This window comes from Sciurus carolinensis, chromosome 6 (assembly GCF_902686445.1).
Source record: "Sciurus carolinensis chromosome 6, mSciCar1.2, whole genome shotgun sequence".
In the NCBI taxonomy this organism is placed as follows: Eukaryota; Metazoa; Chordata; class Mammalia; order Rodentia; family Sciuridae; genus Sciurus; species Sciurus carolinensis.
Window position 1 is genome coordinate 27827107 of NC_062218.1, and position 13676 is coordinate 27840782.

General features: G+C 41.0%; 1 protein-coding gene across 3 annotated transcripts in view; it reads right to left on the reverse strand.

Annotated features, from left to right (window-relative positions):
* Positions 1–1494: 1494 nt before the first annotated feature.
* The window catches only part of Mtmr12 (myotubularin related protein 12), a 74141-nt gene continuing 61959 nt past the window's right edge, over positions 1495–13676 (reverse strand). For all 3 annotated transcript variants that reach the window (XM_047555951.1, XM_047555952.1, XM_047555953.1), the window contains 4 exons: positions 11286–11458; positions 8505–8672; positions 7447–7608; positions 1495–4616 (listed from right to left, as the gene is read on the reverse strand). In XM_047555951.1, coding sequence (XP_047411907.1) covers positions 4047–4616; positions 7447–7608; positions 8505–8672; positions 11286–11458 — 1073 coding nt within the window. In that variant the 3' untranslated portion in view covers positions 1495–4046. The remainder of the gene's footprint in view (positions 4617–7446; positions 7609–8504; positions 8673–11285; positions 11459–13676) is intronic.

The following is a 13676-nucleotide window of genomic DNA, read 5'->3' on the forward strand; positions in this document are numbered from 1 at the left end:
ATGCTGGCCTGGTTATCGACCTCACATGTAAGTGCTTGGCCATATTCCTGGTTAACTGCAACTTGTGGCACAAACAGGGCCTGCCTTTCCATTCCCACTCTGATGTTTTTGGTGTAGGATGTGTGCATGTCCATGTCTGTGTGTTGGGAGCTTCTTAGAAAGGTACATGTTAGCTGGGTGTGGTGGTGCATGCCTGTAATCCCAGGAGCTCGGGAGGTTGAGGTAAAAGGATTCCAAGTTCAAAGCCAGCCTCAGCAACTAGTGAGACCCTGTTTCAAAACGAAAAATACCAGGGTTGGGGATAAAAGCAAAAGAAAAGAAAGGTACATGTCAGCACAACAGGACATGTCTCACCATAGATCCTAGGTGCTTACCCTAATTTGTCCTGTCCCAGGGATGCCTTTATAAATATTTAGAGTCACAATGGGGCATAAACATAACCCTGCAGCACAACTGTGTCTACAACCACTGGAGGTGTTCAGAAAGCACACTAGTCAGGCTACTCTGCTGCCAACAACCACTCAAAGGTCAGGAGGTGACATGAAGGCACAAGCCAATTCTCAACAGCAATCAACCCCTATCCTGTTTCACACTGAATGGAAAATGTTCCAATCCTTACTCCTTCATTAAGGCTCCTAGGCCCTCACCTGAAACCAAGAAACAAGAAAAACTAAGAATAGGAGACAACAGAATCCACCTAAAGCCCAAGAGCTAACCAGATTCAGAGGACAACACTAAAAGCAGTTAAGCTCCAGGATCATAACTACTTGGAAATTTGATAAAAATATCAGAGAAGTGAAGAGTCTGCAAGAGAGTTTATTAGATTCCAGGAAGGCCTTAAGGCTGGCTTTCTGCACACAGGAGGGCACCTGGTCAGAGGGAAGAATGGTGTGGACAAACAGAGAGCAGGAGCCTGCTCTGCAGGTAGGGAAGTTCGGAGAGACGAAACTCTCAGAACACACGCATGCAACATGTTGCAATCTAATAAATACTAAACAAAACTAATTAGATAAAATCCTATCCTCATAAATCATTTCACTGTGCTAGCTCACATATCCCCTTTGGAAAAAAAAAACAAAGCTTTTTCTATCTGTCAGTTTTAAAAGAACTCAGATCCCTTCTAGCAATACAATAATAGATTCTGAAGTCACATATCCCCATAAAAGCAAAGAAACAGTGGTGTTTAATCTCAGGAGTTTAAAAAAACTCTTTTCTTTTAGTCAGCCTACAGGGCCTCCTAACCCTACTTTATTTTTTTTGATAGCATTTTATCGCCACCTGGAATTTTAAATATTTGTTTCTTTATTCATTCCCTGTCACCAACACACGTGTACTCAGAGACACAGCAACTCCCAACTGCTCTCCTGGAGAGCACAGCCTTGAGTTTTGTCACAGTTGAATGTCTGTTGCAGGGACTGCCAGGACCCAGGATAGGCTTAACAACATTTCCTGAATGAATGAAAAAGATTACTCCATGTGTTAGATCACACCAAATACAGTAGTGCTTATAAACTGTGCTTTAATTTCTGCAATCAGATATGATGCAGTAAGATACAAGTATAAACTTTCATTGTGCATTCAGAAAATAAAAAGCACATTTATACAGATTTAGCCTAACAGCTTATTCCCTTAATTTAAAAAAACCTTTGAATTTAATTAAAGCTAGTTTATCTTCAGTGTAAAAACTTGGGAGGTATAAACAAACTTGAGACATTATATACAGTAAATTATTGATGTACGATTCCAAACTTACACAGTGCAGCATTTAAACAAAATAAATGGTCTTGTTTCAGCTTTTACTGTTAAGCATAATCCACATCTCAACCTTGAATATAAATTTTACAATATATAAACCCAATGAGAATTCTGTACACAAATACAAGTTATAGAAATCTACTTCAAATATAAATACATAAATCATCATGACCTTACATGTTATAACAGCTTGCTTGCCTACTTATTTTTCTATTGTAATTTAAAAAATCATAGAAAAATATTTCAATGCACATTCAACTGCTATGACAAGGGCCATGACCTTGTGCCTTTAAACCATACTTCGTGGAGTATAAAGTATCACACCACGCATTTTTTGGAATGAAAATTATTAAGACTGAATAGGTGACTGTATAAATACTCATATTATAATACGGTAACAAAAATAGTTAGCTCCATAGTGCAGCTAGGAGGCAAAGGTGCAGATATGTAAGTGGAGGTTAGTGCTAGTTTAAGAAAGCTCACAGAACAGATGTGAAGGTAGCTAAGGAAATAATTATTTAAAAAAATCCCTATTGCAAGTTTAACTCTGATCTCATTTACAAGACTCTTTTCTTTTTTTTTAATTTTTTTATTTTTAGGTACTGGGGGTTGAACCCAGGGGTGCTTTCCTACTAAGCCACATCCCCAGTCCTTTCTATTTTGAGACAGGGCCTCACCAAATTGCTGAGGCTGGCTTTGAACTTGCAATCCTCCTGCCTCAGCCTCCTGAGGTGCTGAGATTACAGGCGTGTGCCACAAAGCCCAGCTCATTCACAAGACTCTTAAGGCAACCAAGACTGCGTGTGTGTTTGGCCCCTAGATGCACGAATGCTGCCCTCCCTCCACCTGTCTTCTTAACAGACCAACCTGGCTTATGCATTAAGGTGAAATGGGAAAAGGGCAAAATGATTGTATGTACAGAAGACAATTCAGTGCAAATTAGAAACTTATCTTTATCAAGTTTCAAATTTTCTTATTGCCCTTGAGCAACTGAAAGCTTTTCTAAACATCTAATATTTAAATTGTAATCTATCCTGGAGAACAAATGTATATAAAAGGCAAACATTCACTTTGAAATATTCTAACGTGAGGTTTTTTTCTTTTGTGGGATTTGACAGGGTTTCACTGAGAATGAAAACACTGGTCCTTACAAATTATACTTTTCTACATTAAAAAATATATATCGTTTAGACAGTAGATCCAAGAAGGTGACCAGGCATCACTGAGTTTCTTCTATGGCTTTTTAAATCACTGAGGTATCATGTGATAATCATCACTTCTGACACATGCTTCACTGCTTTCCTATTAAAGTCACATTCAAAAGTGACCTAGTCAGCAGCCTGTGAAGGTAACCATGAAGGTGGGGGAAGTGACTGAGGTGCTGCTGCAGAAAAGCACAGTCACAGGTGCTCCAGAGCCGTAGCACGTGATTAGAAGAAGGCGAAACAGGCTCTTTAGACACTGAGACTCCAGAGGAATCGAAGTTCTGGGCAAACAAAGAGATTCTGTCAGTTCAGCTGATAGGGCTAGCAGCAAGACCCTGGACAATGTGCACCAAGGTGGGCAGCAGGAAGGGACAGTGGCATGTAGCATGAAGCAGGCAGAGGAAAGAACTGGAGCTGTCAGCACAGGAAAGAAAGTAGGTAGCTGGTTAGCCACTGCCACCTCCCTACAACATGACGCAATCCATGACACAGTCTGGGGAAGGAGGAGGAGGGGCTAAAGGTTAGGATGAGTGATATCACAGAATTTCTCAGCTTTTCTACAGACAAGGGGACACAGAAAGGGAAAATGCTATCATTAAAGTAATATCATGTCTTATTACCTCTATCTCAATCTTTCAACTCATATAAATACCACATAAAACTGAACTTGTTCCTTACTGTGATGAGTTACAGAGAAGTCATTCCCAGTATCGGATAAATTATCTTGGCACAGAAAGGATTGGAAGAAAGTATCATGTTCAAGAACATCTTTCCAAAATTCTTTCTAGTAGTAAACCTTCCATTGCAGGTTGTATATAATACTCAGGCACCAGAAAATAGTCACAAATCTATGATGGGTCATATAGGAATTTGTTCCAATTAGTAACACTAGAGATATGATTTTAATTGCATAGTCTTTCATAGCCACAAGGGAAAAAAAAATGAGAACCAGCTCTTTTCCTGAAGGCCCAGGTTTTCTCCAAGAGTACCAGGCTAATGACCCTCCCAGCCTTAGCATGGTACTAGTCCAGGGATCAACTGTCCCGATCTCCCACAAGGCTTTTTCACAACCGCTGTGCACACAAGTCACACATCTCCTAGATCTACAAACTCATCTTCTCGTTTGGCCAGATCTTCTTCATCTCCCAAAGCTTTCCAGCCACTGGTGGGCAAGACGGGTTTGGATGAATGTCGTTGGAGCAAAGCAAAAGGAAATAAAGAGGACAGGCGGGCAGAGTTCCTCAGCAGGCAGGGGGCCTCTGCCTGGAGGGCCTCCTGGCTGTGGTGTCTCTCATCGATTTTCTCTTGTAAGCTCTGGACTTCCTCCATCATTTCCAGAAGTTTGCTCATAGTAGCCACTCTGCCACCACCTAGAATTTGGGCTTCTGGAATCCAACGCAAGTAGCGCTGGGCCCAGACTTTGATTTCTGGCCCCTCTATGTGAGGCAACAACAAACCATGGTAGTCAGTAGGCTTGCTATGCCAGCTGTCATAAAACTCTCGAAAGTTGTCTTGTAGCTCATCTGAAGAATTAATAAGTTTACTAATTCTCTTGCCCAGAAGGTTTTTAATTAAATGATCTGTCTCTTCCCTGAAAAATCCTCTTTTGGGAGATGACTTAGATTGGGTGAGTGGCAAAGAAAGTTGTCGTTGGTGCTTTGAGAGAAAACAAATAAAAATATCTGGTTAACAAAAGAGGCAAGGTTACAGTTACCATAAAAAAGGGCACAGCCCTGCTTTAACAAATATCAAGAGATATCAGAATTGTCATGTGAATGCATACTCATTAAAATGCTGTACCATAGAGAGGAAGAGTGAATTCTTTTTTATTCTCATGATGCAAACTTCGGATGCACACTGTACAACCTATCAATCAAGGTACATATGGCAGCTGTGCAGAAAGGCATGCTGGGACAGCAAGTGGTACTTTCAACTTCCCTCTCCCCTGGAATAGGGGTACCAAAGTACACAAAGAACTTTTGAGGAATGGGTTTAATTTAAAATAGGTTAATGATTTAGGGGAGTTTAGGGGTGAAAACTAGTCATTCTTTAAAGGGATGCAAAATATTTCTTCTCTTAGAACATCAGGGCTGTTAACTGCTACAATATTCTGAACACCTCCAAGGAAGCAGAACTGACAACCTGAAGGTTCTATGATGTGGCTGAAGTAACTTGGTAGCTTATCAGGCAGAATTCAAGCCTAAAATCATAAGGATTCTTTTGAACACAGAAAACAGGCAGTGGGGAACAACAGAATTTTGCTAAGAGGAACTGACTAACTTGGCCAGTTGGTCTTGTCTGACGACCTGCATAGAGTAGAAAATATGAGAGCATTTAAATGTTTTTCCTCCTTGATAATTCTCTCTACAGCAAAAGTAAGGTGTCACATTGGAGTATCTATGAGAGGTTATAAAGATGGGTGAAGTGGTCTGAAGGTTCCAGGAATTCCTCAGTGCCCAAGGGAGAAGGTAAAAATTGTCAGGAGAAGTTGTATTCCCCCAGCTCTTTTGCTTCTAACATGTTCATTCAAATTAAGAATAGATGAAAAAATTTACTTCCAGCCTAGCTCTATAATTTAACATATTTCTGCCAGTGGGTCTTATTTATAAAAAAAATGATCATGAGGCAAAAATTTTCTTGTAATAGAATATGGAATAACAATAAAAATATAAAGAAAAGAGCAAAATTATCCACAATCCACAACTCAGAGATGACCAGGATAACCAGGATTTTTGACCCTCCATCTGGAGATAGGAGAGATAAAGGCCAGGAGATCATAGTGATCAAGGTAAGTCAGGCAGGAAAGGGAGCTGAGGAATGTGGAGGAAACCCTGTCACCGAGCACTTACTGCCTGCTAGATTCTGTGCTCACTGTGTTATATGCACTGACTTACCTAATTCTCAAAGTCACTATTATTACACCATTTTATAAAAATATTCTGTCCAAAGCACTAACCACCAAGTGTCAAAGGTAGTTTCAAACACACTTGGCTCCAGAGTCTGGGTTCTTAACTGAACTTACTTGGTCTTGGAAGCCCTCTTCTCTCAGTGAATGGCACATTCAAGACATGCCTAAGTGGGAACAGTATCACATGCCTGAAGCCTAATAGAATCCTGGAGTGAAGCTAAGATTACATGTCTGAGTGAATCCTGCCCCTCATGAGGTAATTCACAGAGCAGTGCTTTATGCTGGTCAGTCACTATGGAACTTCTCTGAGGCCAAGGTCCCAAGGTTTCAAAGTTCCTTGTTGCCCAACCCAACTCTGCTTTAATCTAATAAAACCTCAAGTCCTTCAGCTCCAATTTCTCTACCAACTCTTGGAGCTTAGGGACACTTAGAAAAACTGGATCTGAGAAATTAAATCCATTCTTAGAAGGTGGAGCCTTAGTCTCCCCCATCAAATAAGGGATATGGTCTAGCTGTCTTTCAGAATCCTTGCCCCCATGGAAATCCAGCACTTCCTTGATCCCAATATAGTTCTCAGGGGAAGCATGCAGGTGGCCACCAGGGGGCACAACACACTGAAAGAAAGCTAATCTCAGGCCACCTTCTTCCTGGGCTCACAGCAATTTGGGTCAAACTAACAGAAAAGTGATTGAATCAGAAAAGGGAAGCAGTGTCTAGGGCCTGAGGACAACTAAGAGGGTCAAGTGGTAGTTCTAAACTGCACAGCAGCTGACACTGCCTCTTGAGTGCTGGCTTTGGTTCATCTCTTTAGAACAGAACCAACTCCCACAGCAGAACCGTAGGCTCCCTGGAGTCTCTCATAATCAAGCAGGACTGGAAGGATGGTTGCACCAACTTGGATTTTCATCACTGCTATTGCCTTTGTTGTTCTATTGGCAAGAGATTTCAGGCCAGGAGACAGAGCTAGGAAGTACCATTTAAATAATTTATCAGTTGAGAAACTTTGGGGTATAATAACTAGTAAAATAAAATCAGGAACAATAACTGAAAGGAAAATAAAACTTGGACATTGTGGTTGGTGAAATCTGGTGTGGCACCTGTTTTCGTAAATACTAGAACAGAGTCATGCTCATTTGTTTGCATATTGTCCACGGCTACTTTGGTGCCGAGCCAGCAGAGTCAGTAGTTGCAACATAAACCATATAGCCCTTGACAAAATACGTTTGCTGACCCTGGTTTATAGATTCAGCTCATTACCATAAAATGCATGGATTGACTTGTACTGAGTGCAACCTATAAATCAACATTCCTTTTACTCTACTAACTACACACAGAGGTGGGGTAAGAGGCATGATTCCATGTAGCATGACTAAGGCAATAACATCCTCAGTGACATGCAGCAAACAGCCACGTCTCATTGGGCTAAAGCCTATCTGTGAAAGCAAAGGATTCACTCAGTGGCCCTAACAACTTGACCATCACAAACCTTGACACCATTCAATCTATCAAGGATCTTAAATTCCTGCATACAGGGAGATGGTGGGGCAAACGAAGGGGGTTTAGATGTGAACATCTTACTTTAAAACGCATTCCTTTCCGCTGGCCTTTGTCCAGTTTTGACTTTTCCACATAGAGAGGGTTTTTGAGCAATGTCTGGGCTTTGGGTTCAAACTGTACAGACCAATCCCACACGGTGAGCAGATTCAAAGGCTTGCTTTGTGCATATAAGCTTTCCCAACCCTGCCAAAACAAGCACAGGTCACCATGGCTTCCAGGAGGACTGAGGAAAGAAAACACACATTCTCAGAAACAGGCACCAGGAAGGATCTCCACCCTGCCTGAGGCTGAAAGCTCATGGCACTTCATTTTTCACAGCCCAGCTATCAGTGCTTACTCACTAAAAGCTCTCAGTTAGGGAGGAAGGTGAGAAGGACCGTTTGGGGTAGACCACATACCCCTCTGGGCTAGGCACTTTAGAGACATCCTTGTGAGGTAGCTATTATTTTTCTAATTTTTCATTTGAGGAAACTGAGGCTCAGAAAACTGAAGGGAATTGCCTGAGATGATAAAGCTGGTGAGTCCCAGGAAGCTCAGATTTGATTGCTCCCACTTCACTGTGGGATTTGGTAACATTATAAGCTCAAGCAAACTCTGAAGCCAGAAAGTCACTTGGAGGCAATGGATTTGTTTAGCACAGCTTCAAGAGTCTCAAAGGCTTTAAGAAGCAAAGTCAGGCTGGCTTCCCAGTTTTGCAGCACTCAGTGTCTGTTCTCCTAGGAACTTCAAGCATGAAGATGGAGGAATGAGAGAGCACCTGGTCTGTCTGTAAAAAAGAATAGCTTTTCTTTTCTTTTTGGCTTAATACCCTGCTCAAACACTACCTTCAAATATTCATGACGTGACCTTGGGCTAGTTACTTACTCTTTGTGTACCTCAGCTTTCTTAGGGATAATAATATGTAACCCATAGGTATTCTAAGTATTAAATACCTTTCCAGTTTTGAATACCTGGAAAGTACTTAAAACAATGTCTGGCATACAGTGTTAAACAAATATTATTTTTAGTATTGATGTTATTGTATCCTATTTGTGAGATGCAGCTTCTTTAATATACAGGTTTTTTAGAGGAACTCTTACCATGTTAGTATCTTTTTGATGAGGCGAATTGAAGAAGAAGGTGCTAAAAATAGGTATATACAGGCTGTCTGACAACACAGTCAGGTAAGTCTCAGTGAATTCAAAGGCTGGAGAATGCTGGTGCACCAGTTGCCAGACACAATCTAAGAAAAGCAGGAACACAGGAACCTACATGAAAACAAGACACATGTTACTTAGCAGCACAGAGCCCAACATGAGCTGTAATGAGTTCACTGGATAGCCATCTCAGAAGCTTTGAAGTAACTACTTCTGAATCCTATATTCTCTGGTAAACACAGTATGTTCCATCCCATTTCAAATAATAAACATGCTCAATTGAAACCAAATGCTTTGAACTAATAACAGTATTTGGCAGTACCTGTCTGTGTCAGACATTTCAAAGATAAAATATGGAACAGCATCACCAGATGAGCATTTGTAATTAATTTTGATGACAGGGAATAGCAACTTTGAACTCCAATTAAGTGAAATGCTGCCTACCCGCAACCCCAAAGAATTCCTTTTATTAGTGCAATAACCATTCAATGCAAAAACTGTACTCAATGATAATTGTTATTTTAAATTTTGTCAATATAAAGTTGTGGGGGCTGGGGTTTTGGCTCAGTGGTAGAGAACTTGCCTAGCATGTGTGAGGCACTAGGTTCGAGTCTCAGCACCACACAGAGATAAATGAATAAAATAAAGGTCTATCAACATCTAAAAAAATTTTTTTTAAAATATAAAGTTGTGTGTGTGGGTAGGGGGGGAACATCCATGCCACTACCCACCCACACACCAACTAATAGGGTTAGTTTGAAGACTGAGGTGGAATGAGAAGCCTCCCTTCTCCACACCCCATGAAAAGGGCCCAAAGGGGAGGGAGAGAAGGCAGCAAGAATGAGTTCCTAGCATTTTTTCACAAATGTTTTTTACAACTCTACAGGCTTCCTTTACCAGCCACCCAGAAGTGAGCTCTTTATTTAGCACAGACAGTTTCTAGGGTGCATTACATTTACAAAGGCTACATTTGATTCACCAATGATCCTGCAGGTTGCATAAGATAAGCTACGTGACTGTCTCTCCCTTCTGGAAGATTAGTGACGAGAGGCTGGTCAAGGTCTCACATGGAGCTGGCAAGAGAGAGGAGGTAGGAATTCAAGTTCTTGGTTCAAAGGCTACATCTGCTTCAGTTATATCACAAATTAGACTACCTGATTCTACTTTAGAACTCTGATATATTGATGTTGAGGTGCTAAGAACTACTTATTCAGCAACTTTAGGTTACACCTCATTTTAAGCACAATATCACCAAACAGAATGAAAAATATATGAATCTAATTGTATATTCAGGGAAATGGGCTCATAAATCGTGATTCACTCTCCAAAGACTGGGTGAACAGTAGATTAGATCTTCCCTTGGCTCTTTCCCCACTAAACAGGGTGCCAGGCACTACCCCTTTTCTCAAGATACACAAAATCATACTTTTATTCACATAGTACCAGTTCTCTTTATCTTGCTATGTGAGTACCATCACCTTTCACATTATTTCCCCAAAGCCCTTTCTAAGACTGAAAGATAGTGATTTCTATTCAGCAATATCACATAGAGGCATACAGGCTGGGCCTGAAAGAAACTGCCTGGCCTAGTAAGGGAGGTCTCAGTCTCCCCAGAAACCCACACAGCCCTGCATGTCAGAAGCCAGGGCTCTCTACTCCCGCAGCATGCCACACTTAGCTATTCTGCACCACAGACAGACATCCTGATCATCAGGAATAAGAAAAACAACAAATCATACTACTAGCATATGTTAGCTCTACAGATGACTTATGAAAGAAAGTGGGTCTATTTTCATTTTTCCTTCCACCAGTCATCAATGAAGCAACAAGGGGAATTTGTATAGCTGTTGCCTAGATAAGTCAGTCATAATTTGGGGGTGAATTAAAGCACTAATTTTCCTGTGCCTGATCTCAATGACATAGGCCTGAGGCCATTCACCTAGACAGAAGCAGAAGAGGCTGCAGCACAGCCCACACACATCACTGCCAGGGTTCTGGCAACAGACAGCATTAATGAACCTGTTTTACTTGGAAGAGGTTTATGTGCTAGGAAAATTTACTTTGTTATCATGTATTTCCTATAGGAAATCTGCACACTTAATATCTACTTATTGCAAAGATTATCTTAGCAGAATTTATAGGAGAATTTCTCACTGGGTTATTATATATTTAAGTGTTAAAAATCAATATTAGGGCCGGGGCTGTAGCTCAGTGGTAGAGTACTTGCCTAGCACATGTGAGGCACTGGGTTCAATCCTCAGCACCACATAAAAATAAATAAAGGGGGTTGGGGGTACAGCTCAGTTGGTAGAGTGCTTGCCTTGCAAGCACAAGGCCCTGGGTTCGATCCCCAGCACCGCAAAAAAAAAAAAAAAGAAAGAAAAATAAATAAATAAATAAAGGTGTTATATCCATCTATAACTAAAAATATTTATTAAAAAAAGACCTCACTTAAAAAAATCAATATTACTCCTACTATAAAATGTATGTACATTCTTGTTATACACAACTGAGAAGACTCTGAACGTGCTTGTTCATATCTTTTCCTTTGGGAAGGGCTTCAATATTATTTAAAGCATTTAAAGTTTCACATGATAAACTGATCCAATGACTGTGCATAGCACGCACTTTGTAAGCAGAAACCCTACATCTGAAGAAAGATATTGGGTAAGAGACTGAGTAGTTCTCCCCGTGACTGGAACAGTCTTCAGTGAGGGAACTCACCTCCTCCTTGTCACTCTGGCGGAGATGGTTGCAGCGATCCAAGAAACAGTGGCCACCCATGATCCACTCCTTTTGGATGAGGCTCTGGAAACCAGTCTTTGTTCGGCAGTGGGGGTCCATCATCACTTGCACCAGAGAGGAAAGGAGGCAGCAGAGGTCGGAGGCATTTTCCTCTAGGAGGGGCCCAGTAGCAGTGCCAAGAGGAAGGAGGGCATGGAGTGTTAAAAGCTGCAATGCTCTCACCACACAGTTAAAAGCAGGCTTCCCAACACCAAGGCCTGCTATTAGCACTCGAGTGCTTACTCCCTCCAGGAAAGAGTCAATGAAAAAAAAAAGGGTGATGTTTTCAGACCAAGAGATAAAAATGCTTCTAGCTTGTCTAGTACAGGTTCCAGTACACACTGGTGCTAAATATGAATTTGCTTACTGAATAAATGCAGCACTGAAAATCCACTTTCAGCATGTGGGTGTTCAGATGTGCCACATAACCAGAGTGGAATCATCCACATGAGGATGACTTGCCAGGTCACAAACTGAATCTAAATTCCTTCCACCTAGGGGTCAAAGCCTCACCACTGAGCTCACTGCTTGCTGTTTCTCAGACTCACCTTAGAGCTCCTTTCCTCTACTTCTTAGTGTTCCAATAACTCAACTTTGCAGAAGTTCAAAATTTCTGGACTGCACCAAAATAATCTTATTTTCTGCCCCAAGGCTTCCTTTTCTGTTTGAGGAGGAGAGGGGTATCTCTTTTCCTTGCCTAGGCTATGGGAGAAATTCTCCTTGGTCCACTTCCATGTGTTCATTTGGAATTCACTTTATAAAACCCACATGATGAAAAGTCCATTCATATACTTGTTTAATATTCATAATTCAGAGCAAATAAAATCATGCATCTACAGTCGTGCATTTGTTTTAAGAGTTTTAAGATCCTAAAAGCCAGGGGTCTATGTTCCCTGTAGATTCCTCTTTACAAAAACAAAATAAACAAACAACAACAAATGAGTACAACTCAAGTCATTTTTTAAAAATGCCCATGAGGAGAAGTAAGGGCAATTTGGCTGTGACATCTGTTGCCCCACTGATCGCCAGGGTTGATTTAGCTGACCTGGCTGGCTAGGTGGATATTCCTTTCCTTCCTCACCACTCCATATGCATCCCTCCTGAAGCTGGGTGCTGGGTCCAAGAGGACGACCTTCCCTGATAGAGGAGGATCATTCTTCAGTCTAGAGTATATGAGTAGCTGTGTTCCCCTGCTACAATCTCCAAACAAGTTCTCAAAAATGTCTACAGGAGAATGGTACATGTATTATTAAAGAAACAAGTATAAATTTATTATTTTGGGGGGAATAAACCAAGGAACTCATATATGCTAGGCAAGTGATCTACCACTAAGTTACATCCTTAGCCCTTTTTATTTTATTTTGAGACAGGATCTTGATAAGTTAAAGAGGTTGGCTTCAAACTTGTAATCCTCCTGCCTTAGTCTCCTGAGTAGCTGGGATTACAGATGTATAGCACTATGCTCGACTTAATAATGAACTTCAACTAGGAAGTTACTCAAATTCTTGGCACTCTTTCATCCTGACCCCCAAAGTCATGAAGAACCACAGGTCTAGGCTTACATTGGTCTCTTCTGGGAAACAAATCTAAACTATTGGAAGACATGGCTTCAATAAAAACAGATTTTTGTGCTTATCATCTAGTGTTGTCTGTTTTTAAAACAAGTTTCATTTTTCTTTAGCAGTGCTAGGGGTTGAAACCAGGACCTTGTGCATGCTAGGCAAGCACTCTATCACTGAGGTATGTCCCCAACCCTAAAAGTTTCAGTTTTAAGGAAATCTTCCTTCTTGCATTTGAAAGATAATAGTATACTTCTGAGTGATGGGAAGAGGAACTAGACAATGAGATTTCAGAGGAGACGACTCAGAAGTCCATCAAGGAGTGGGGGATATCTAACTTCCATTAGCCAAAATTCAAATTTCATTGCATGTGACTCTGAGATTACTGCAGTCTGGCTTTGAGTCCTACATCCCTCAGAACCCGAATTTTCCTCCTTTCACCAGTTATTTGGTACTCAAATAATACTCTTTTTCAGGTCCTTAAAAATAAGTGTTATTGTTTAGATATGAGATGTCCCCCCAAAGTTCACATGTGAGACAATGCAAGAAGGTTCAGAGGAGAAATAATTGGGTTTTAAGAGTCTTAACCCAATCAGTGATTTAATCCCCTGATAGGGATTAACTGAGTGGTAATTGAAGTGGTGGGGAGTGGTTGAAAGAGGTGGGAATTGGGTGTGGCTTTGGGTATATATTTGTATATGGTGAGTGGAGTCTCTCTCTGCTCCCTGATCTCATGTGAGCTGCTTCCCTCTGCCACACACTCTGCCATGAT